This window comes from Strigops habroptila, unplaced genomic scaffold (assembly GCF_004027225.2).
Source record: "Strigops habroptila isolate Jane unplaced genomic scaffold, bStrHab1.2.pri NC_044298.1_ctg1, whole genome shotgun sequence".
NCBI classification, from domain to species: Eukaryota; Metazoa; Chordata; class Aves; order Psittaciformes; family Psittacidae; genus Strigops; species Strigops habroptila.
The window spans coordinates 414,782-436,568 of NW_022651055.1; the positions used below are offsets into that span (position 1 = coordinate 414,782).

Genomic DNA, 21,787 nt, shown 5'->3' on the forward strand with positions numbered 1-21,787 from the left:
TATCAATGCTATGACACCTCAGGCCATAGAAAGTGAGGGGATCCACCCAGAAGGGACAGGTCGCTCCTCGGGTCGGGCTGGGTGTTGCTCAGCGGGTGCTGAGCAATTGTATTGGGCATCGCTGCTGGCTATTGGTGTTTTCTTTCCCCTTTTGGTTCCGTATCTCACCCCTTGTTGTTTCCATTATTATTAATAACAAGAATACTGATATTACACTGTATTTGTTTTCAGTTCCTGACCTGTTCTCATGTCCACCCGCGGGTTTTCGATTATTCCCATTCTCCTCCCGATCCCACACAGGTGCTGAGCGAGCGGCTGCTGGCGCTGAGTTCCCGGCTGGGTTTCAACACTGATGCTGACCTTTGCTGTGGCAGCAGGGGCTGGACGTTTGCACTTTTGGAGCTCGGCTCTTAGGATGGGCACGGAGCTGGAAGCAGCATTATTTGGCTGAGGAAGCACAGCTCCCGAGTGTTGCTGGGGCTGGGGCAGTGCTTGCCAAGGGCAGGGGAGGCCCAGCAACAGCTCCTGTCCTGGCACTGGTGCTGTGGGAGCACAGGGGCTCCCGCGGGCATTGCCGCAGTCAGGATTGCGCAGGGGTGGCCAGAGCCCACCAGCTCCTTCCCACCTTCCGCAATGCCCGGTGGGCTTCTGGGCTGTGCCTGCGCCTGCCAGGGCCTTTGTCACCTTCCAGAATGCATTGCCAGAGCCCAGCAGAGCACTGGAGCCTTCCGCAATGCCCGGCGCTGGCCTGGGCTTTACCAGAGCCCGCCGGGACCCCTCCTGCCATCCGCAATGCCTGGTGGGCTTCCGCGGGCATTGCCGGAGCCAGGCAGGTCCCCTTGTGCTGAGCTCCCAGTGACAGCACCAGCAGCTGCACTGCGCAGGGGCTGCTCCTGCCCTCACACCTGCTCAGCACCTCTCACACCAGCAGCTCCTGCACACACAAGGCTCCTGCTTCGCCCCCAGCACCTCTGCAGCCAGAGCTGAGCTCCAAGCACATGAACAAGCCCAGGGCCTCCTCCTCACCTCTCCCCTGCTCCTCCAGCTGGGATGGCACCAGCACATCTCCTGACAGCTTCTCCTCCCTTTAGAGCACGCACCCACAACGTGTTTCAAGCGAACACTAAAGTAGGATTGAAAAGTCAAAGAACACGTACCTGGATGCGCAGGGCAGCCAGGGAAGATGCAGCCTCCCGACGGAGGGGTCTCCTCTGCACTGGTTCCTGCAGGGCTCTGGCTCCTTAAATAGCCCACGCTCACCGGGGGGGCCCCGTCACAATGGGGGGACCGCCACGGCTTTGTGATGGAGGCAGTATCGCGCCCATGGCTGAGCTTGGACCACGACAATCAGGTTGCTCCAAGCCCTTGGCGTGAGCCCTATGGGGCTATTAACGGGGGAGCAGGTCCCGCTGAGCCCTCCTGGGCTCTCCCATCCATGGAGCAGCTCATGAGACTTTTGCACTTTTGGATGTGGTGGTTTGGGTGGAATTTGGGGAGTTTTGGGGCATTTGAACTTGGTTTGGGGGCATTTCTGGACAGTTTTGAGCTGATTTGGGGGCAGTTTGGACTGTTTGTGCATAATTTGGGGTAATTCCAGCTGTTTGGAGTGAATTTTGAGCTGCTGTGGGGACTTTTGGGGCATATGGGGGAGTTTTAAGCTATTTGGGGGCTGGTTTAGGACAATTAAAGCCACTTTTTGGGGTCATTTGAGCTGATTTGGGGCAATTTGGGTGGGTTTGGGGGCAGCTTGGGGCATTTCAGGCTGGTTCAGGCTATTCTGGGCCACTTCCAGCTGCTTTGGGGCATTTCAGGCCTTTCTGTGGCAATTCGGGCAGGTTCGGGGACACTTAGGGTGGGCTTGGCACATTTCTGGCTGGGTTTAAGGCCATTTTGGGTCAATTTAAGGACATTTGGGGTTGCGTTTTGTTCCTTTGGGGCAATTCACTTTGGTTTCGGCTGAGTTTTGGGTCATTCGGGCTAGTTTGGGGGGCTTTTCCGGAGATTACCGAAGCTAAGCGCGGAGATCGGCGAAGCTAAAGGCGGAGATTGCCGAAGCCAGGGGCGGAGATTGCTGAACAGCGCCGGAAGTTGCCGAAGCCGAGGGCTGCTCTCGCCGCGCTTCGGACCGCCCGCTCCTTCCGTTTCCGACGGCGGCGGCGGTCGGAGGTACCGCGTGTGGCTGCGGCCATCGGGGCTGGGGCGGTCCATAGGGGGCTTTAGGGGTCCATAGGGGGCTCTGGGGGGGTCCATAGGGGGCTTTGGGGCGGCCATAGTGGGGTTTGGGGGTCTCCCCGCCCCGCAGCCGCTGAGCCCCGTTCCTGTTGCCCTCCCGCAGGCGCGATGTCGTCCCACCTGCAGTGGATGGTGCTGCGGAACTGCTCCAGCTTCCTCATCAAGCGGAACAACCAGACCTACAGCACCGTCAGTGCCCCCCCGCACCCCCAGACCCTTTGGGGACCCCCCTAAACCCTTTTGGGACCCCCCTAAGCCCTTTGGGACCCCCCCTGAACCCTTTGGGACTCCCCTAAACCGTTTGGGATGCCCCTAAACCCTTTGGGACCCCCCCCAAACCCTTTGGGACCCCCCTAAACCCTTTGGGACCTCCTAAACCTTTTGGGACCCCCTGAACCCTTTGGGGACCCCCCTAAACCCTTTGGGGACCCCCCCTAAACCCTTTGGGACACCCCTAAACCCTTTGAGACCCCCCCTAAACCCTTGGGGACCCCCCTAAACCTTTTGGGACCCCCCCTAAACTCTTTGGGGACCCCCCTTTTGGGACCCCCCTAAACCCTTTGGGGCCCCCACCTAAACCCTTTGGGACCCCCTAAACCCTTTGGGACCCCCCTTTTGGGGACCCCCCTAAACCCTTTGGGACCCCCTAAACCTTTTGGGACCCCCTGAACCCTTTGGGGATACCCCTAAACCCTTTGGGACCCCCCTAAAACCTTTGGGACCCCCCCTAAACCCTTTGAGGACCCCCATAAACCCTTTGGGACCCCCCTAAAACCTTTGGGACCCCCCCCTAAACCTTTTGGGACCCCCTAAACCCTTTGGCCTCCCCTAAACCCTTTGGGGATGCCCCTAAACCTTTTGGGACCCCCTAAACCCTTTGGGTCCCCCCCTAAACCCTTTGGGACCCCCCCCGCAGGAACCCAACAACCTCAAGTCCCGCAATTCCTTCCGCTACAACGGGCTGATCCATCGCAAGACCGTGGGGGTGGAACCGGCCCCCGATGGCAAAGGCATCGTCGTGGTGCTGAAGAAACGGACCGGTGGGTGCCCCCCCCCGTTATCCCACCCCTTAAGCCCCCTCATACCCCCCCCCATTAATATGCTTCCCCCCCCCCCCCCCCCCAGGTCAACGTAAACCGGCCTCGTCCTACAACCGGGTGACGATCCGCCGGGATGCTCGGGCCACCCTGAGCAGCCTCCGGAACATCATCCGCAAGAACAAGTACCGCCGGGACCTGCGCATGGTCAGGGGGGACCCGAGATGTGGGGGGGGGCTCAAACCCGAGGGGGGGATCCCCAAATTGGGGGGGGGTGGTAAATGCTCAGGGTGGGCTTTGGGACCATGGGGAGCTCAGAGAGGGGAGCCCAGGCCCTTAGAGGGGGTGTTAGAGGGGGTTTATTGTGAGAGGGGGGCGGGGAGTTATGACCAAGGGGGTCCCCAAAATCAAGGGGAGGGTGTTCAAACCCGAGGGGGACCCCGAAATGTGGGGGGAGTGTGTCATTATATGCAGAGGGTGGGCTTTAGGACCATGGGGAGCTCATGGGGGGCTGCCCAGACCCATCAATGGGGGTGTTTGGGGGGGTTTATTGTGACGGGGGGGGTGTTATAGTCAAGGGGGGGTCTTCAAACCCGAGGGGGGGATCCCCAAATTGGGGGGGGGGGGGGATGGTGGCGAGTGCAGAGGGTGGGCTTTAGGACCCAGGGGAGCTCATAGGGGGCTGCCCAGCCCCATCAATGGGGATGTTTGGGGGGGTCTATTGTGGTCTCAAACCTGGGATGGGAGACCCCAAAACCTATGGGGGGGGTCTGCGTAACCCTGGGGAGGGGGCTGCTTGTGCCTATAGGGTGGTCTTGGGGGCAGAGACCTAAAACCCAAAAAGGAACCCCCAAAATGGGGGGGGTCCCTGCACTGGGATCATGTGAGGGTGACACACACCCCTTTTGGGGGTGTCATCCCCCCATTTTGGAGGTGTCTCCCCTCATTTTGGGGGCATCACCCCCCCCATTTCGGGGGTGTCTCCCCTCATTTTGGGAGCGTCATCCCCCCATTTCGGGGGTGTTTCCCTCCATTTTGGGGGTGGCCCCCCCTCAAGCCCTGTGCCCCCCCCAGGCCGCGCTGCGCCGCGCCAGCGCCATCCTGCGCAGCCAGAAGCCGGTGGTGATGAAGAAGAAGCGGGTCCGGGCGGCGAAGGCTCCATGACACCCCCCCCCCCCCAAATAAAGGGTCTGAACAGAGCCCCCCCGAGTCCGGCTGCATTTATTGGGAGGGTCCATGTGGGTTTGGGGGGGTCCATGGTGGGGTTTTGGGGGGGTTACATGTGGTGGTGTTGGGGCACAACATGGTCCAAACCCCCCCCCCACTTCTTCATCATCCCACCCCAATATCCCCTTTTGGGGGGGGGGGGCCATGGGATGCTCCATGTGAAGGGGCACCCCCCGTTTTTGGGGTGTCCCCCCCTTATTTCTTGGGCTCGTATTGGATGAGGCGCATGATGGCATCGTTCTTCATGACACCATCGATGAACTCCCCCTCGGCGATCTTATCTGGGGGGCAGAAACATGGGGGTCAATGGGGGGCACGACATGGGGGGCAGAAACATGGAGGTCAATGGGGAGCACGACATTGGAGGGCAGAAACATGGGGGTCAATGGGGGCATGATATGGGGGGGCACGACATGGGGGGGCAGAAACATGGGGAGCACGACATGGGGGGGGCAGAAACATTGGGGTCAATGGGGGCTCTGGGGGGGATATTGGGGGGTTTGGAGGTGTCCAGTTGGGATTTGGGAGGGTTGAGGTGGGGGTTTTGGGGTCATGTAGGGGGGATTTGAGTGGTTTGGGGGGTTTAGGGGGGGTTATGGTATTTCAGGGGGGTTTTGGGGTGTTTTGGAGTGTTTCAGGGGCATTTGGGGGCGTTTTGGCCTGGTTTTGGCTGTTGTGGGCTGTTCTGGCAGGATTTTGGGCTGGTTTGGGGTGTTTTGGGGGTGTTTGTTGGGGTGGTTTGGGGAGGTTTGGGGTGTTTGGGGGTGTTTTGTAGTGGTGTGGGGAGTTTTGGGAGCATTTTGGGGTGTTTTGGGCTGGTTTTGGGCTGGTTTTGGCTGGTTTGGGGTGTTTATGGGCTGGTTTCAGCCGGTTTATTGGTGTTTTGGGGGTGTTGGGGTGGTTTGGGGAGGTTTGGGGTGTTTGGGGGCGTTTTGGGCTGGTTTTGGCTGGTTTGGGGCTGGTTTGGGGTGTTTTGGGGTGTTCTGGGGGTGTTGGGGTGGTTTGGGGAGGTTTGGGGTGTTTGGGGGCGTTTTGGGCTGGTTTTGGCTGGTTTGGGGCTGGTTTGGGGTGTTTTGGGGTGTTCTGGGGGTGTTGGGGTGGTTTGGGGAGGTTTGGGGTGTTTGGGGGTGTTTTGGGCTGGTTTTGGCTGTTTTGGGCTGTTTTGGCAGGGTTTTGGGCTGGTTTTGGCTGGGTTTGGCTGGTTTTGGCAGGGTTTTGGGCTGGTTTGGGCTGGTTTGGGCTGGTTTTGGCAGGGTTTTGGGCTGGTTTTGGCTGGTCTGGGGGCCGGTACCATTCTCGCCCTTGCCGAAGTAGGCCCAGAGCTTGTCAGCCCGTTTCTGGGGGCTGTTCTCGTCCTCGGGCAGCAGCTTCTGCTCCTCGGGGGGGATCATCTTGAAAATGGCCTGAGGGGGGGACCCATAGAGACCCCATAGAGACCCCATAGAGGCACATGGAGACCCATAGAGACCATGGAGCCCCCATAAGGACCCATAGAGACACATAGAGACTCCATAGAGCCCTGCCCCAACCAGGCTCTGGGTCCTCTAATTAACCCCGGGGGGGGTAATTAATCCCCCCCCCCAAAAGCAGCTTAAACACCCCCCCCGAGGCTTTTTCCATCCGGGATTAAGGAGGATTTAACTCCCCTGGGGGGGGGCAAAGCCAATTAGTGCAGCCCTGCCACACGCGTGAACACGCTTCCACACACGTGTGTGAGCAGGGCTGTGGGGCAGCCCCATAGAGCCCCACAGGGGGACCTGCTCACCCCATAGAGCCCCATTACACAATGGGACCTTCTCGCCCCATTGATCTCCATCACCCCACAGGATCTTCTCGCCCCATAGGTCTCTATTATATCATAGGATTTTCTCGCCCCATAGATCTCTATTATATCATAGGATTTTCTCAGCCCCAGAGGTCCCCATCACCCCATAGTAGAACCTTCTCACCCCATGGGACCTCCTCACCCCATAGATCCCCATTTCATTATGGGATCTTCTCCCCCCATGGAACCTTCTCACCCCATGGACCTGTGTCTCCCCATAGCTTCCCAATACATTATGGACCTTTCTTTCCCTATAGATCCCCATTACATTATGGAACCTTCTCACCCTATAGATGCCCATTACCCCATGGACCCTTCTCTCCCCATAGCTCCCCATCACATTATGTTCCTTCTCCCCCCACAGCCCCTTCTTTCCCCATAGATCCCCATCACCCCATGGACCCTTCTTTCCCCATAGACCCCCATTATACCATAGCCCCTTCTCACCCCATGGGACCTTCTCTCCCCATAGATCCCTATCAATCACCCCATGGCCCTTTCTCACCCCATGGACCCTTCTTGCCCTAGAGATCCCCATCAGACTATGGACCCTTCTCACGCCATAGATCCCCATTACATTATGGATCCTTCTCCCCCCATGACCCCTTCTCACCCCATAGATTCCCATCACATTATGCCTTTCTCCCCCCACAGACCCCCATTATACCATAGACCCTTCTTGCTCTATAGAGCCCCATCGCATTATGTCCCTTCCTTCCCCACAGACCCCCATTATACCACAGAACCTTTTCACCCCATGGCTCCTTCTCTACCCCATGGACCCTTCTTCGTCTATAGATCCCCACCACACTATGGACCCTTCTTCCCCATAGATCCCCACTACATTATGGATCCTTCTCCCCCCATTTCCCCTTCTCACCCCATAGATTCCCATCACATTATGTACTTTCTCCCCCCATAGACCCCCATTACACCATAGAACCTTCTCTCCCCATAGCTCCCCACTACATTATGGACCCTTCTCCCCCCAAAAACCCCCATTATACCATAGAACCTCCTCTCCCCATAGACCCCCATTACACCATAGAACCTCCTCCCCCCATAGACCCCCATTATTCCACAGAACCTCCTCTCCCCATAGCTCCCCATTACATTATGGCCCCTTCCCTCCCCATAGACCCCCATCACACCACAGAACCTCCTCCCCCCATAGCTCCCCATTACATTATGGCCCCATCTCTCCCCATGGGCCCTCCTGCCCCCATAGACCCCCATTACACCATAGAACCTTCTCTCCCCATAGCTCCTCATTACATTATGGCCCCTTCCCTCCCCATAGCTCCCCATCACACCACAGAACCTCCTCTCCCCATAGACCCCCACTACACCATAGAACCTCCTCTCCCCATAGCTCCTCATTACATTATGGCCCCTTCCCTCCCCATAGCTCCCTATTACACCCTAGAACCTCCTCCCCTCATAGACCCCCATTACATTATGGCCCCTTCTCTCCCCATGGGCCCTTCTCCCCCCATAGCACCCCAGCACACCACAGAGCCTCCTCCCCGCCATGGCCCCTTTCTCCCCCCATGGCCCCCCCATCTCTCACCGTGATGATCTCCAGCACCTCGCTCTTGCTGACCTCGCCGTTGCGGTCCACGTCGAAGAGGGAGAAGGCCCACTCGAGCTTGAGGTGCGTCTTGCCGGAGGAGGTGAGGTGCAGCGCGATGATGTACTCCCGGAAATCCAGCGTCCCGTCGGAGTTGGTGTCGAAGCTGCGGAAGACGTGGCGCGCGTAGCCCTGCGCCTCCGACGTGGGGAAGAAGGTGCCGTAGATGCGCTCGAAGTCGCTGCGGGAGATGCGCCCGTCGGGGCACTGCCGCTGGAAGCCCTCGTACCAGCGGCACAGCTCCTCCTCCGTGTAGCGCGTGTTGGCCTTGAGCTCCTCCAGCAGCTCCCGCGACAGCGCCCCGCTGCGCACGTTGCCCATCGCGACAGAGCCGGTCGCGACAGGAGGTTGGGGGGGGGGTAAAGGACTTGGTGGAAGAGGAAGAGGAGGGTGGTGGGAGCCTGGAAGCTGATGGGAAAGGCTGAAAACCCAAAGGAGGAGGGTGGTGGGAGCTCAAAAGCTCAATAGGAGGAGGAGGGTGGGAAACTGCAGTGGAAGAGGGTGATGGGAGCCTCAACCCAATGGAGGAGGGTGGTGGGACCTCAAAACCCAACGGAGGAGGGTGGTGGGACCTCAAAACTCAATGGAGGAGGGTGGTGGGACCTCAAAACCCAATGGAGGAGGGTGGTGGGAGCCCAAAACCCTAATGGAAGAGGATGAGGAGGGTGAGAAACAGCAATGGAGGAGGGTGATGGGACCCTGAACCCGATGGAGGAGGATGAGGAGGGTGGTGGGACCCCAAAACCTCAATAGCTAGAGGAGGAAGAGCATGAGGAGGGTGGGAAACAGCAATGGAGGAGGAGGAAGAGGGCGATGGGATCCCAAAACCTCAATAGGAAGAGGGTGGTGGGACCTCAAAAGCTGATGGAAGAGGAGGAAGAGGGTGGGAAACAGCGATGGAGAAGGATGATGGGACCCCAAAACCTCAATAGGAGAAGGAGGAGGAGGAGGAAGAGGGTGGGAAACAGCGATGGAGGAGGAGGAAGAGGGTGATGGGATCCCCCAAACCCCAATGGAGGAGCCGATGGGACCCCCCAGCCCCGGCCCAGCAATGGCGGCTGCTGCTGAGGAGGATGAGGATGGGCCCCCCCCGCGGGAACAGCTCTTATAGGGATTGGGACCTGGGGGGGGTGAAGGTGATCCCAGCTTAGCGGGGGCATGTGGGGATGGGGGCGTGAAGGGGGGGTATGGAGGCGGGGGGATGGAGACACCCCAAAAGGGGACCCCAACTCCCCCCAAAGACTGAATGCCCCAAATACACCCCAATAGACCCCAAATGCGCCCTAAAACCAGCAAAATACAGCCCAAATCCCCCTAAATACACCCCAAATACACCCAATGGACCCCAAACCCCCCCAAATACACCCCAATGGGCCCCAAATACACCCCAAACCCCCCAAAATACAGTCCAAATACACCCAAATCCCCCCCAAATGCACCCCAACCCCCCTCAAATACACCCCAAATACACTCTGAACCACCCCAAATGCACCCCAAAACCCCCCAAATACACCCCAAATACACTCCGAACCACCCCAAATGCACCCCAAAACCCCCCAAATACAACCCAAATACACCCAGCCCCTCCCCAAATACACCCCAAAACCTACTTCATCGGGGGGGGGCACAGGAGAGCCCCCAAATACACCCCCTCCTATAGAAACACCCCTTAATGCCCCCCCCCCCCCACGTCACGTGCCCGGGGGGGGGCCAGCAGATGGTGCGGGGGGGGGGGGGGGGAGGGCACATTAAGACGCATTAACGTCGGGGTTAATTAATCATAAGGTGGGGGGAGGCGGGGGCAGGATCCCATCCCCCCCCATTGAACTCAATGGGGGGGTAAGAACTACAACTCCCATCATGCCCCGCGGCAAAGGACACATCCGGACACTACAAAAACCAAAGCCTTTAATGTCGGGATTTTTGGGTCTTTTTCCACCTTTTTTGGCCTTTTCTTCTTTTTTTTTTTTTTTTGTCCCATTTCTATAATTTAAATAACTTAAAGCAAAAAAAAAAGGGGGGGAGAGGAGCTGCCCCCCCCCCCCCCCCATCACCAAAACCCCCTAAAACAGCCCAAAAAGCCAAAGCTGGAGGTGGGAGCTGACAGGGACCATTTATTCCAACCCCCCCCCAAAACAGGGATTTTGGGGACCCCCCCCCCGGGGGTATTTTCCCCCATCCGGGGTATTTGGGGGTTATTTGCCCCCTCTGGGGGTATTTGGGGCTTCCAAAGGGGTATCTGGGGTCCCAATGGGGTATTGAGGGCCCCCTAAAGGAGTATTTCATGTCCCCAGGGGGGGTTTTGGGGTGCCCAAGGGGTATCGGGGCTGCCCAAGGGGTATTTGGGGCACCCTAAAAGGGTATTTGTCTGCTCTGGGGGTATTTGGGGCTCCAATGCGGCATTTTGGGGCCCGAGTGGGGTATTTGGGGTGCCCAAGGGGTATATTTGATGTCCCAAGGGAGTATTTGGGGCACCCTAAGGGGGTTATTTACCCCCTCTGGGGGTATTTTGGGGCCCCAAAGGGGTACGTGGGGTGCCTAAGGGGTATTTGGGGCCCCCCCAGGGCTATTTTACCCCTGTGGGGCTACTTGAGGCTCCCCATGGGGGGTATTTAGAGCCTCAATAGGGGTATTTGGGATGCCAAAAGGGGTATTTGATGCCCCCCCCCCCCCCCCGGGGTATCTGCAGCTCCAGAGGGAAACTTGATGCCCCAAGGTGTGTGAGGGGGGGTCTGGGCTCTCTGAGGGGTATTTCCCCCCCCCAAAGGGGTGTTTTATGCCCCAGGGGGGGTATTTATGCCCCGGGGGGGGGTAATTGGGGTGTGTCCCCCCCCTTAAAGCCTCCTGAGGGCCCGTTTCTTGTCCGCTTTCTTCTTGGGGGGGGCTGGTTTCTTGTCCCGGTCCCCGGCGTGTTTCTTGGGCTGGGGCCCATCGGGGGGCCCCGGGGGGGGCGCGGAGGTGGAGGGGGCCTCGGGGGGGGCGCGGGGGGGGCCCCTGGCGTGGATCTCGGTCAGGAGCCGCGCTCGGGACGCGTATTCCTCGTAGTTTTCCAAGAGGAGCCTCCCGGCCTCTTCGTTCAGCGCCGACTCCGGGTTCGGGTGGATCAGGAGGCACTTGATGGTCTGGGGGGGGGGGGGGGCGGGGGGGGCACAAAAAGGGGGGGACACACACACCCCGAGATTAAGCCTTGAAATAGGCCCAAAACACCCCCCTGGGATCTAGGGGTAGCCCCTAAAACAGGCAAATTCCCCCCCCCCCAATTTTAGCCCCCCATCCCATAATATACCCCCCCTAATTTAACCACCCCCCCCCAGTATATCCCATTATAACCATAATATCCATCCCCCTCCAGCCAAGGCACTCCAAAGTGGCCCCCCAGCACCCAAACCCCCCCCCAGCACCCAAACCCCAGCCAGGACACCCCAAAGTGGCCCCCCCAGCACCCAAACCCCAGCCAGGACACCCCAAAGTGGCCCCCCCAGCACCCAAACCCCAGCCAGGACACCCCAAAGTGGCCCCCCCAGCACCCAAACCCCAGCCAGGACACCCCAAAGTGGCCCCCCGAGCACCCAAGCGCCCCCCCCCCCCAGCACCCAAACCCCAGCCAGGACACCCCAATACCCCCCCAGTGGCCCTAAACCCACCTGAACATTCCCCTAAACACCCCCCCAATACCAGGACACCCCCAAACCCCCCCCCCCTCCATCTTCAACCCCTTCAATTCCCCCCATAGCCCAGACGGAGGCAGCCAAACCCTCCCCTAGTGACTCTGGGGCGCCCGTAGCCCCGTTGCACCCCCCCGCGCCCCCCCCCGCACCAGCAGCACATGGCGCAGCCCCAGCTCCGCTCTCCAGTCCCTCTTGAGCACGTTGACGCAGATCTCGCCGCTGGGCCCCACGTTGGGGTGAAAGATCTTGGTGAGGAAGAAGCCTTTGGGGGGGGCCGCCGGGAACTCCTTCCCCAGGACCAGCTTCATGCGGAAGAGCCCCCCCGCGTAAGGGGTACCCTCTGTTGGGGGGGGGGGGACACCCCGAAAGAGAGAGGTGAGAGAAGGGAAACAGCCTGGAGGGGATTGGGGGGTCAAGGGGGGGATTGGGGGGTCAAGAGGGGGGTTGGGGGGGGTTGAGGTGGGTTTAGGGGGGCCCCAGAGTCAATGGGGGATGGTTTGGCTGCCTCTGTCTGGGGAGGAATGGGGGGGTTTGAGAGGGTTTGGGGTGCTGGGGAGGGTTTGGGGGTCAAGGGAGGGTTTTGGGGTACGGGGGGGGGTTATGGGGTGCCCTAAATCAATGGGGGATGGTTTGGCTGCATCCGGGCTATGAGGGGAGGTGAATTAGGGGGGTCCTGGTGATATGGGGGGTGCTTAGGGGGGGATTTGGGGTGCGGGGGGGGGCCCAGAGTCAATGGGGGATGGTTTGGCCGCCTCTGTCTGGGCTATGGGGGGAATTGGGAGGGTTAAACGGAGTCAAATGTGTGAGGGAGATGAATTGAGGGGGTTCATGGTATCTGGGGGGGGGTGGGGGGATGTTTGGGGGGGTTAGGATGTGTTTAGGGGGGGCCCAGAGTCAATGGGGGATGGTTTGGTCGCCTCTGTCCGGGCTATGGGGAGGAATTGGGGGGGCTAAATATGGGGGGAGGTGAATTAGGGGGGCTCTGGTGATATGAAGGGGTGTTTAGGTGGGATTTGGGGTGCTGGGGGGGTCTTAGGGGTCCCCCACAGTCACTAGGGGATGGTTTGGCTGCCTCTGTCTGGGCTATGGGGGAGGAATGGGGGGGTTAAAGGGGATTAAATGTGGGGGAAGAGGAATTGGGGGAGTCCTGATTTTGGGGGGGGTCATACCGGGCCCCTCGATGGTGACCTGCACGTCGGTGATGTCCTCCTCGTTGGGGAAGAGCTTGATGCCGTCGGGGGGGTCGGAGCTGAGCAGGGAAAGCTCCTTATAGACCAGGCGCAGGATGTGGGGGGGCAGGTTCTCCACGTTCGAGTTCTTGGGGGGGGCAAGAGGAGAACAAGGGGTCAGAGACAGGGTCTCACCCCCTATTTCTCCCACCCATTGCTGGGACAAGGGGTGAATTAGGGGTGCCCCCACCCCAAATTGGGTGCTCTGACCCCCCCCCCCCCAGGTACTCACCTGCCAGGCGCCGCCGCGGGGCTCCTGGGGGGGACACATGGGGTGAGCTGAGGGCGGGGGGGGCCAAAAGTGCTTCATGGCCCTCCCCCCGGGTCCCACCACCCCAAATCGTCCCATAACCTCCCCAAATCCCTTCATAACCCCCCAAATTGCCCCATAACCCCCCCAAATTGCCCCATAACCCCCCCAAATCCCTTCACAACCCCCCAAATTGCCCCATAACCCCCCCAAATCCCAAAACCTCCCCAAATTGGCCCCACAGCTACTCCCAACCCCTAAATCCCCCTAAACCCCCCCCATAAGCCCCCCAAAATGGCCCCCACAACCGGTCCCAAACCCCAAATCGCCCCATAACCCCCTCAAATTGCCCCCTAACCCCCCCAATCCCTTCATAACCCCCCATATCGCCCCATAACCCCCCCAATCGCCCCCCAAACCTCCCCATCACCCCCCCAAATCCTTTCATAATCCCCCAAATCACCCCCTAACTCCTCAAATGGCCCCATAACCCCCCCAAGTCCCTTCATAACCACCCAAATTGCCCCATAAACGCCCCAAACCGCCCCATAATCCCCCGTAACTCCCCCAAACCCATTCACAACCCCCTAAAATTTGCCCCCAGCCCCAAATCACCCCATAAGCTCCCCCCGAACCCTCCCGCCTCCCCCCATAACCCCGCTCCTGTTCCCCACCCCCCGCAAGGCCGCGCTCACCATAGCGGCCGGGCCAGGCCCGAGCGGCGCGGGGCTCCCCCCACGGCGGGTGCGGAGGGCGCAGGGGGTGGCCCCGAGGCCCGGGGGGCAGCGGGTCCCCCCCCCCGGTGTGTCCCCCCGCCCCGGTGTGTCCCGGCGGCGAGCGCGGAGGAGCCGCCGCTGCCGCCGCCCGCCCGCCCGCCGCGCTGAGCCCCTCAGCCCGCCCCGCCACCCTTTATCACCTCCGGTGGCGGCTGGCCACGCCCACCGCCCCCCTCGCCAGCCTATCGGCGGCGGAGGAGAGAGGCGAGGGCCAATGGGGAGAGAGGGAAGGGGCGGGAGCTGAGAGGGGATTGGTTCTTTCGGGAGGAAGCGGAGGGGCGGAGCGGGAGGGGCGGGGCGGGCGCGGTAACGGTCGGCGGAAGGGGCGGGGGCTGGCGGTTTAAAAGGAAGGATTGGCCAATGGGAGGCGGGGGAGGAGGTGCCGGGGGGCAGGACTTCCGCTGACAGCCGGGAGGCGGGGTTAGGCTTTGACGGGCAGCCCGAGCAGCCAATCAGAGCGCGAGATTCGTGGGTGGAGCTCTAAGCGCGCCCAGGGACACCCCCCCCATCCAAACAGCCCCATTGGGGACACACCTCCCCGCCCACCATGGACCTCCCCCCAAAGGGACACCCAAACACCCCACCATGCCCCCTCCCCCCCCCCCAAATTAGTCACGTGGGCAGGAAATGTCACTTTATTCCCCTCCCATCGCCCCACCCCCCCCCGGGGGGGGGGTCCCGACCCGGAGGGGGTGGGGGGAGGAAGGCGGTTGAGGGGGAGGGGGTCTCGAGGGGGGCGGGGCTCTAAGGCACGTGGCCCCTCCCCCCGCCTCGCGCAGGGGTCACGGGGGGGGTCACGGGGACCGCCCCTCCCCCATTGTATGGCTTCGATCTGGGGGGGGGGGGGAGGAGGGAGGGGCTGTGACGTCACGGAGAGGGGGTTACGTCATCAGAGCACTCGACAAGGGGTGATGTCATCACCGGGGACGTGACGTCATAAGGGGGGGGAGGAGTTAAAAACAGGAAGTCTCTCTCCCCCCGGGGGAGGGGGGAGGGGGAGAGAGGTGACATCATCAAAAAAGGCCCCGCCCCATGACGTCATCGGGGCTGAGGGCAGAGTCTTGGCAGTGACATCGCCGTGACGTCATAACCCCGGTGACATCGCCACCGGGGCGATGACATCATCATCCCGGCAGGGAAGGGCGGGAGTCCACAGTGCTGACGTCATCGGAGGGCTGTGATGTCATCAGCTGCCGAGGTGACATCACCAGTTTCCGGTGCAATGACATCGAGTGATGCGATTGGCCGCCGCATGACGGGGCTGTGACATCATTGGCTGCTCGAGGTGGAGGCTGTGACATCATCGGCCGCCATGGTGAGGGCTGTGACATCATTCAGTGCAAGGTCGTGATGTCACCATGACATCATCAGCCGCTGCTGGGGGGGGCCCTCCAGGGGTGACATCACCCCCGCCCGCGGCCTCATTGGCTGTCGAGGGCTGTGACATCACTCCTGGGCTGTGATGTCATTGCCTTGGGGGTGGTTGGAGGAGCCGGGGGGGGGCGGGGGCCCCCTGTTGGTGACATCAGCACGGGGGTCACCCCAGCACGAGCAGGGGGGGGGTCCCTGTCCCCAAGTGACCCCAGTCTGGGGGGGGGGGATCCCAAAAGGGTCCCAATGGGGTCCCGGGGGGGATTCTCTGTCCGCAAGTGACCCCAGTCCGTACGGAGGGTCGTATGGGGGGGTCCTAAGAGTGTTCGGGGGTGTCCCTGTCCCCGAGTGACCCCATTCCGTGAGGGCGGGATCCCAAAAGGGTAACAATGGGGTCCCCGGGGGGTTCCCTGTCCCCGGGTGACCCCAGTCCGGGGGGAGGGCAGATCTCAAAAGGTTTCCCAATGAGGTCCCGGGGGGGGGGTGTCCCTGTCCCCGAGTGACCCCAGTCCTTGGAGGAGGGTCCCGGGGGGGGTTCCCTGTCCCCGAGTGACCTCTTTCCATGGGGGGGGTCGCATGGGGGGGTCCTAAGGGTGTTCGGGGGTGTCCCTGTCCCCAAGTGACCCCAGTCCTTTAGGGGGGGGATCCCAAAAGGGGTCCCAATGCGGTCCCGGAGGGGGGGACGGGGTGTCCCTGTCTCCGGGTGACCCCATTCCGTCGGGGAGGGGGGTTCCCGGGGGGGTGTATCCCGGTGCCCCCCCCCCCCCGCCCCGGTTCAGACCGTGACCTCGGTGCGGCTGCCGGTGCGGAGGTGGTGCCCGTGGGGCCCCGCGGAGGGGGGGGGCGGCCCGGGCAGGAGCTGCAGCTCGGCCGTGCTCTGCCGCTGCGCCCCGAACGCCTGCCGCCGGTGGTGCGCGGCGCCGGGGGGGGGCGGCGGCGGCCCGGGGGGGGGGCGGGCGGCGGGGGGGAGGAGGAGCCGCCGCCCCCCCCCCGGCCCCCGCCCCTTTCCGCGCCCCCCGCGAGGCTGCTCTGGGACACGGCGTGCGGGGGAGGCGGCGGCCGCGGGGAGGGAGCGCGGTCGCGGGGCCCCCCCCGCGCCCGGGGCATGGTTCCGCCCCAGCCCCCGCCGCCCCCCCCCGCAGCCAGCAGCAGCTCCTGCGATAGGACGCGGCGAGGGGCGGGGCCTCCGCGCGGGGTGGGCGGCACCATCGGCAGCGCGCCGCGGGGGGGGGGCGCCCAGGCGGGACCCCAGTAACCCCCCCACGGGTCGTCCGGGTCCCGATCGGCTGCGGGGGTAAAGGGGGGGGGAAACAGGGGGGGACGTGTGAGTGCGCGGGGACAATTATGTACATGAGAACACGTGTGTACACGAGGACATGTGAGTACACGGGGACATGTGAGTATGTGCATGAGGACATGTGTGTACAGGAGGACGTGTGTGCACAGGGACACGTGTGTGCACGAGGACGTGTGTGCATGGGGACATCTATGTGCATGAGAACATGTGTGTACATGCGGACATGTGTGTGCACGGGGACATGTATGTGCATGGGGACGTGTGTGCACGGGAACACAGGTGTGCATGGGGACATGTGCATGAGGACATGTGTGTGCATGGGGACACGTATGTGCACGGGGACGTGTGCATGAGGACATGTATGTGCACGGGGACATGTGTGTGCATGAGGACATGTGTGTGCGTGGGGACACATGTGTGCACATGGACATGTATGTGCATGAGGACATGTGAGGTTACAAGGACATGTGTGTTCACAGGCACATGTGTGTGCATGAGGACACATGTGTGCACAGCGACATGTATGTGCACGGGGACACGTGTGTGCACACGGACATGTAGTGCATGAAGACATGTGTGTGCATGAGAACACGTGAGTGCAAGGGGACACATATGTGCATGGGGATATGTGTGCACAGGGACATGTATGTACATGAGAACATGTGTGTGCACGGGGACGTGTGTGCACGAGGACAAGTGTGTACACAGGGACACGTAAGTGCACGGGGACACGTATGTACATGAGGGCACATGTGTGCATGGGGACATGTGAGTGCACGGGGACATGTATGTACATGAGGACACGTGTGTGCACGGGGACATGTATGTGCATGAGGACATGTGAGGGCACAAGGACACGTGTGTTCACAGGGACATGTGTGTGCATGAGGACACGTGTGTGCATGAGGACACGTGAGTGCATGGGGACACGTGTGTTCACGGGGACATGTGGGTGCACAGGGACACGTGTGTTCACAGCGACATGTATGTGCATGAGTACACATGAGGCCACAAGGACACGCATGTGCATGAGGACATGTGTGCGCAACACGACATGTGCACAAGGGCACCGGGGACACACAAGTACCAGAGGCCACGCGTGTGCTGGGGGGGGGGTAACACACGTACACACGCGAGAGCACGCGGCCACACGGAGACACGTGTGTGCAGGGTGTCCACGCGTGGCCACGCGTGTGGGGCTCACCCAGGCGGCGCAGGGAGGCGCAGCGCCCCACCTCGGGCTGGGGGGGCCCCTCGTACGGGGGGGGCGGGTGCGAGAGGTTGTGGAAGGAGCGGGAGCAGCTCAGGGCGCCCGCGCGGGGCCCCCGCCAGTCTGGGGGGGGGAAGGGGGGGTCAGCCCAGAGAGCGACCCACAACCCCCATAGAGAGACCCACAACCCCCATAGAGAGACCCACAACCCCCCAGAGCAGCCCCATAACCCCACATAGCCCCCCCATGGCCCTGTTCTAACCCCCCATAGTCCCCCATAACGTCTATAGCTCCCTATAACCCCCCCAACCCCCCATAGTCCCTCTATAACCTTCCATAGCCCCCCTATAACCCCCCATAGTCTCCCTATAACCCCTTATAGCTCCCCTATAACCCCCCATAATCCCCCTATAGCCCTCCATAGTCCCCCTATAACCCCCTATAGTTCCCCTATAACTCCCCTATAACCTCTATAGCTCCCCTATAACCCCCCCTAACCCCCCATGGCCCCTCCCACACCCCCCCAAGTCTGCCGTCGCCCCCCATAACCCCTCCCCAGACCCCTCCTATTCCCATAGCCCCCCCTAAAACCCCCATAGACACCCCATGGCACCCCTCCAGGCACCCCCAAACCCCCATAACCTCCCATTGCTCCACTATAACCCCCTATAACCCCCCCATAACCCCCTCAGCCCCTCTATGACCCCCCATAGCCCCCCACTCACCCAGCGTGGCCGCCCGGTGCTCGGGGGTCCCCAAACCGAGGTGGACGTAGCTGTGGGGGCCCGTGTCTGTTAATGGAGGGGGAGGCTCATTAGCACCCCTCATTAGTGTGTGTGCCCCCCCCCCTTCCAGCCCTGCCCCATGGGACCCCCTCTATTGACCCCCAATGGGACACCACCCCCCCCTTTGGGGCTCCATCGAAGGCCCTGGGAACCCCCAAAGCCCCCATTACTCCCTATGGGACACACCACCCCCCCCATGGGACCCCCCCCCCACAAGGCCCCTATTACCCACTATGGGACCCCCCAAAGCCCCTATTGACCCCTATAGGACCCCCCAAAGCCCCTATTACCCCCCATGGGCCCCCCCCAGCTGCCCTTGCAGGCCTTGACGGTGCTGTAGAGGGTCTTGGGGGGCCGGGCGGGACCATTGTCAGGGGGCGGGGGGGGCAGCACCCCACTGCTGCGCCGCTCAGGCCGGCCCCCCCCCGCCTGGTGCCGCAGCACGTCCATCAGCGCCCTGGGGGCAGAGGGGACACGGGGGAGGGGGGGACGGACATGGGGGGTCACAGGGTCGGGATCTGGCTCCAAATGTTGTGCACCCCCCGTGTCCCCCCCCAAGGACTCGTGTCCCCCGCCCAAACCCCATATCCCACACCCCATATCCCCTATCCCATACCCCTTATCCCATTCCCCTTGTCCCATACCCCTATCCCATATCGCATACCCCCTACCCCATATCCCCTACCCCTTATCCCATACCCCATATCCCCTATCTCATATCTCATATCCCCATATCTCATATCCCCTACCCCATATCCCCTAGCCTATATCCTATTCCCCATATCCCATACCCCATATCCACACCTCATACCCCATGTCCCCCACCACATGTCACCTACCCCATACCCCATACATCCCATACCCCATACTCCATCTCCATACCCCATATCCTCTATGCTACACCCCATACCCATATCCCATACACCGCATATCCATATTCCCTACCTCATATCCTATACCCCATATCCCCTACCCCATATCCCCTACCCTATATCTCCATACCCCATATCCCCTACCCCATACCCACACTGCATATCCCCTACCCCATATCCATATCCCATACCCCATATCCCCTACCCCATACCCCAATCCCACACCCCGTATCCAATACCCATACTCCATACCCCATACCCCCTACCCCATACCCTATATCCAAATCCCACACCCCCTATCCCATACCCATACCCCATATATCCTATACCCCACACCCATACTCCATACCCCATATCCCCTACCCCATACCCATACCCCGTACCCCCCATACCCCCCACACCCCCCATACCCCCACCTGGCCCCGTCGTCCTGCCCCGGCTCCTCCCTTCCCGCCCCCCCCCTCCCCAGCACCGCTCTGGCCGCCACCGCCACCGCCAGCACGAGGCTCACGACCCCGCACACCACATAGGGGGTGCCGCTGCTCCCGCTCCCCCCATCGCCCCCCCCCTCTTCTTCTCCTTCCTCCTCCTCCTCCTCTTCCTCCTCCTCTCTCTTGTCCTCCCTCCTCTTCTCCGCCCCGCCCGCCCCTCCCCTGGCGGCGGTGCCGTGGCGCGGGGGGGGGGGCGGCGCGGTGCGGGCCCAGCCGGGGCTCTGCAGGTTGGTGCAGCGCCGCTGCTCCAGGCGGCGCCCGCGGTGCTCGCAGCAGAACCGGTAATGACACGTCCCGCAGCAGAACCGGAACGCGCCCGTCGAGCAATTGAACGCCGCGTCGTACTGCCCCATGACGTCATAGTAGCCGTGGCACAGCTCCGACGGCGTCATCAGCAGCACCGCCCCCTGGCGGCCGCGGGGAGATGGGCGCGGAGGGGATGGGGGGGGCGAGGAGGAGGAGGGGGGGGAGGAAGGGGAGGGGGCAAGGGAGGAGCGGGAGGGGAGGGGGAGGAGGAGGAGGAGGAGGAGGGGGGGGAACATGGTGGGGGGTAATAGGGGGGCACTAATTAGGGGGGTAATTAGGGGAGGGGTGAGGGAGGGGGTCCTTGATAAGGGGAGGTGAGGAGTGGGGGGGGGTCCCTAATTGGGGGATGAATTAGGGGAGGGGTGAGGGAGGGGGGTCGTTAATAAGGGGGTGGGAGGGAGTAGTTAGGAGAGGGGTCCTTAATAGGGAGGGGATATGAGGGGGGTGATGGAATGGGAGGGGGCCTCTAATTGGGGGGGTTAATTTTAATTAGACGACGGGTGATGGAGGGGGGTCCTTAATAAGGAGGGGTAATGGAGTGCGGGGGTTCCCTAATTGAGAGGGGTTAATCAGGGGAGGGGTGAGGGAGGGGGATCCTTAATAAAGGGGTGGGAGGGGGTAATTATGAGAGGGGGCCTTAAGAAGGAGGGGATATGAGGGGGGTCGCTAATTGGGGGGGTTAATTACAAGAGGGGTGATGGAGGGAGGTCCTTAATAAGGGGGGGTGATGGAGTGGGGGGGGTTCCCTAGTTGAGGGGGGTTAATTAGGGGAGGGGTGATGGAGGGGGATCCTTAATAAGGGGGTGGGAGGGGGTAGTTAGGAGAGGGGTCAATTACGAGAGGGGTCCTTAAGAAAGAGGGGATATGAGGGGGGTCGCTAATTGGGGGGGTTAATCAGGGGAGGGGTGATGGAGTGGGGTCCTTAATAAGGGGGGGTGATGGAGTGGGGGGGGTCCCTAATTGGGGAGGGTTAATTAGGGGAGGGGTGATGGAGGGGGGGCCTTAATAATGGGGGGGATGGAGGAGGGGTGACAAAGGGGCTTATTAAGGGGGTCCTTAATAAGGGGAGGGATATGAGGGGGGTCCCTAATTAGAGGGGGGGATATGGAGGGGTGATGCAGTGGGGGGGGTGTCCCTAATAGGGGAGACTTAATTAGGGGAGGGGTGATGGAGGGGGGTCCTTAATAATGGGGGGAATATGAGGGGGGGTCCCTAATTGGGGGGGAGTTAATTAGGGGTGGGGTGATGGAGCAGGGAGGGGTCTCCAGTTTAGGTGGGGTGATGGAGGAGGAGTCCCTAATTAAGAGGGGGGGTAATTAGGGGAGGGGGGATGGAGCATGTGTGGGTCCCTAATTAGAGGGGGGGTTAATTAGGGTTGGGGGGGTCCCCAATGAAGGGGTTTCCCAAGGGGGGGGGTCGTCGGCTTCACCCCAGGTGGTTCCTGTTGGGGGGGGTCGCAGTCACCCACTTTCCCATGATCCTTTGCGCCCTCTCCATCCTCCCCGTTGCCGAGGCAGCATCCGCCGTCCCCATGGCAACGGGGCCCTGGCAACGGCGGTCCCTCCCCCTCCCAGCGCTCCC

The 21,787-nt window shown here is 61.5% G+C and overlaps 4 protein-coding genes across 6 annotated transcripts; 1 reads left to right on the top strand and 3 right to left on the bottom strand.

Moving 5' to 3' along the window:
- Positions 1-2,060: 2,060 nt before the first annotated feature.
- Positions 2,061-4,471, top strand: RPL28 (ribosomal protein L28). Of its 2 annotated transcripts, none has more exons than XM_030510741.1 (5): positions 2,061-2,166; positions 2,336-2,421; positions 3,149-3,272; positions 3,358-3,476; positions 4,344-4,471. In XM_030510741.1, exons 2-5 carry the CDS (start codon positions 2,341-2,343, stop codon positions 4,431-4,433), a joined length of 414 nt encoding a protein of 137 aa, XP_030366601.1. In that variant the 5' UTR covers positions 2,061-2,166; positions 2,336-2,340; the 3' UTR covers positions 4,434-4,471. The 2 variants fall into 2 exon arrangements, with proteins under 2 accessions (XP_030366601.1, XP_030366602.1); XM_030510742.1 differs by having other exon boundaries at positions 2,120-2,199.
- A 177-nt stretch (positions 4,472-4,648) lies between these two features.
- Positions 4,649-8,272, bottom strand: RCVRN (recoverin). Its single transcript, XM_030510740.1, has 3 exons — positions 7,892-8,272; positions 5,788-5,899; positions 4,649-4,777 (listed from the first exon to the last, which is right to left on the bottom strand). Exons 1-3 carry the CDS (start codon positions 8,270-8,272, stop codon positions 4,692-4,694), a joined length of 579 nt encoding a protein of 192 aa, XP_030366600.1. The 3' UTR covers positions 4,649-4,691.
- Positions 8,273-10,045: 1,773 nt separating this feature from the next.
- Positions 10,046-13,996, bottom strand: UBE2S (ubiquitin conjugating enzyme E2 S). 2 transcript variants are annotated; one of them, XM_030510743.1, is made up of 5 exons: positions 13,794-13,996; positions 13,081-13,104; positions 12,789-12,936; positions 11,769-11,959; positions 10,046-11,073 (listed from the first exon to the last, which is right to left on the bottom strand). In XM_030510743.1, exons 1-5 carry the CDS (start codon positions 13,794-13,796, stop codon positions 10,786-10,788), a joined length of 654 nt encoding a protein of 217 aa, XP_030366603.1. In that variant the 5' UTR covers positions 13,797-13,996; the 3' UTR covers positions 10,046-10,785. The 2 variants fall into 2 exon arrangements, with proteins under 2 accessions (XP_030366603.1, XP_030366604.1); XM_030510744.1 differs by lacking the exon at positions 13,081-13,104 and having other exon boundaries at positions 13,794-13,959.
- A 499-nt stretch (positions 13,997-14,495) lies between these two features.
- Positions 14,496-20,356, bottom strand: SHISA7 (shisa family member 7). Its single transcript, XM_030510745.1, is given in 7 exon segments — positions 14,496-16,531; positions 17,747-17,875; positions 18,478-18,543; positions 18,828-18,994; positions 19,826-19,974; positions 19,976-20,046; positions 20,049-20,356. Coding segments are annotated over 7 exon segments (1,479 nt in total). The 5' UTR covers positions 20,293-20,356; the 3' UTR covers positions 14,496-15,878.
- Between the last annotated feature and the right edge of the window lie 1,431 nt (positions 20,357-21,787).